The 3,115-nt window shown below is 39.4% G+C and overlaps 1 protein-coding gene across 1 annotated transcript; it reads left to right on the top strand.

Annotated features, from left to right (window-relative positions):
* Window positions 1-1,490: 1,490 nt before the first annotated feature.
* Window positions 1,491-2,082, top strand: LOC107747648 (dual specificity phosphatase DUPD1-like; the record flags this gene model as incomplete). The annotated part of the gene is made up of 2 exons (XM_016562241.1): window positions 1,491-1,725; window positions 1,900-2,082. Coding segments are annotated over exons 1-2 (418 nt in total), but the record flags the coding sequence as incomplete, so codon positions are not given.
* Between the last annotated feature and the right edge of the window lie 1,033 nt (window positions 2,083-3,115).

A 3,115-nucleotide genomic window follows, 5' to 3' on the forward strand; every position in this document is an offset into this window, starting at 1 on the left:
TGTTGCAGGCCCAAGTGGTCCTAAACCTCAAGTGACAACAGAAACTCAAAAAACTCAAGTGACAACAGAGTCCACACAAAAGAGAGATGTGCAGCTGAAGGCTGACCTCAGCAGCACCATCTCAGAGAATGGGAATGGCATGAATATTTCTCCCGCAACCAATGAGAAGACCAGATCAAAAGGTGAATGTCAACAGACCATTTGAAATACATTACAGTGAGATGCAAACACAAATGTGGTACAATATGGAATATGTGTAGTTATATTTCTTATATGCATATTCTTGTGTTTAATTGATATTTAAATATTTAAATCATCCATAAATATTTAAATCATCCATTAATACACCAAATCTAATGTGTACCACAGAGCAACAACTGCATGTTGCCTCTGTTAAATAAAGTAACCAATGTCAAACAGCACAACATTAGCACAATCTTACAAGCTAGACTAATTATTCATGTTTAATCTGTGGTTTGTTTCTAATAGCTTGTTATTTGCTTTTTTTTCTTTTATCTGAAAATAAGTGAGGAAGAGCAACAAAATCTGTGGATTCTTCCAAAGAAGATGGAAGGCTGTGAAAAAATCCTTCCAGAAAAACAAGTGGAGCGGATTGGGATCCCAGCACAGCCTGATCCAGAGCCATCATGTGTTCCAGATCCTGAAGCAGAACCTGAAGTGGATCTGGTTGATGCACAACAGTTGTGTGTCGCAGGTCCAAGTGGTCCTGAACCTCATGTGAAAACAGAAACTCAAGTGACAACAATGTTACACAACCATTTCCCTCGAAACATTTTCCAACTGGAGCGTCGCATGTGCAAATGTAGAGTGCAATGGACACCTGTCACTGAGGTCTGGCCCAGTGTCTTCATTGGAAATGAGTAAGTCTACAACACACTTCTACCATAAGAACAGGAATCAAACACTATGCAGTTATATTTCTCTCATTGTCGAGTGGTGTTTTTTAATTCTTCCGTAAAACATTTTTAATGAAAGACTAATCTAGGCTGTCTCTGGCGCAAGTTATGGACATCATTATGCGTTTGAAGCCTACATCTGGTGGTTGCGATGAGGTTCCTTTACGTCTTCTAAAGGAGATGGTTGATGTTGTTGGGCCGAGTATTACTTCTATTGTTAATAGTAGTCTTCATAATGGAGTTGTTCCAACGGGCCTTAAGCAGGCAGTTATTCAGCCACTTCTTAAAAAACCAAATTTAGACCCTTTAGAACTGAAGAATTATCGGCCCATCTCAAAATTACCATGCCTATCAAAGATTTTAGAGAAGGTGGTTTATTCCCAGTTAATGTCATTTTTAAGTAGGTATGAGATCTTAGACAAATTTCAGTCCGGTTTTAGGGCAGGTCACAGCACTGAGTCTGCACTTTTAAGAGTTGTTTTTACATTGTGAATCCCCTTTAGTGAAAGACTAATCTAGGCTGTTGTGTTCTTGTGCAGAGAGACAGCAAGAAACCGAGCCAAACTGAAAGGGATGGGTATTACCCACATCCTGAATGCTGCGGCAGTGGAGAAGAGCTTGAAGATCTCATTTGAAATTCCAAGCAAGAACAGCCTAAAAGGAAAGGTCAATACAGGAGTGGTATATTACCAAGGCAGGAGCCTCAATTACTATGATGTGCCTGCAGAAAACAAATGCTCGTTTAACATCGGCGAGTACTTCTTCCCAGCTGCACAGTTCATTCACCAGGCCCTGAGTAACCCAGAGAGTAAGAGCTGATGCACACACACACACACACACACACACACACACATACACACACTCACACACACACACACATACACACATCATTTATTTACTTGTAATTTATTAAGTGTCCTACAGTGATAAGCTGTCTTATAATGACTTTGTTTTGAGTGTCTTTCTATTTCTATTTCCACAGATAAGGTGTTGGTGCACTGCAAAAAGGGTATCAGTCGCTCTGCCACACTTTTTCTGGCATACCTGATGATTCACCATGACATGATGGTGGAGGATGCCATTGACCACGTCATAGAGGTGATACGCATCAGGCCCAACATAGGCTTCTTGAAGCAACTGACAATCCTCAATTCAAACCTCAAAAGTCGGCGAATACTACAGTTAAAAAATGACTACAGTTAAAAAACAGATCAAAGTAAAAAAAAAAAAAAGGACCACGGATAAAAAAAATGCATAAAGCAAAATAAAATTCAATATTTAACCGTTACAAATATGTAAAATCATACCTTTAGTCAAAGTAAAACAATTTGTCTAAATTATATTCAATTGAGCTTTATTTCTGTGGAGTAGCATTATGTTACTAGAGCAACAGAAATACACAAGTAGTACAAACTTTTTTTTTTTTTTTTAAAGTAAAGTTGTAAGTGCCTCTTCAAAAGCATATAGAACCCATTACTGTCAGTCATAGACAGTAAAAATTTGACTTACTCCAAACCTACTTTCGACAACAGGACAAATGAATTTGGAACCTTTGACGCCTTACTGCCCAGCAAGCAATAGCCGTCATTTCAACGTCTCGGTTAAGTATAGACCTGATATAGTCCGGCTATGTGTAACCCACTTCTAGCCCAAATAACCTTGAATTTGGTTTCATGTCGTTTTTTGGCAAAATATCTTGTGCGATGTATGATATTCCATCATGTAAGCAAAGTAACAGCGTTTACAAGGTGTTTGGTTTCATTTCTTTGACATGTTCAATACGTAGCCTGTGCGTAGCCACGATTTAGCTCGTAGTCAGAGCGGCTATCTGTAGCCCACTTATAGTCAAACCTGATTCACTGTAGTTTTTGGCCAGGCAGCGCATGAGATGGTTGATATCCCATCATGTTTGCGGTGTCAATAATATCTACAAATATATAAGTGTCATTTCAAGACATGGTCTGTATGTAGCCACGATTTAGCTCTAAATTGGACGGGCTACGTGTAGTCTGCTTTTAGCCCACCCGGCGAAATCGAGGCAATCTGTGGTCTAATTTTAACGGCCTGTGGTCTAATTTTATAGCCCTATACCAGTAACCAGACCAGCGATGAGCATAGCCAAATTAGCCTTAAAATTGTTTACATGTAACGCCTAGACCAGTAACCAGACCAGCGATGAGCATAGCCAAAATAGCCTT

The sequence above is a fragment of the Sinocyclocheilus rhinocerous genome, unplaced genomic scaffold, assembly GCF_001515625.1.
Source record: "Sinocyclocheilus rhinocerous isolate Xijiao unplaced genomic scaffold, SAMN03320098_v1.1 scaffold2604, whole genome shotgun sequence".
NCBI lineage: Eukaryota > Metazoa > Chordata > Actinopteri > Cypriniformes > Cyprinidae > Sinocyclocheilus > Sinocyclocheilus rhinocerous.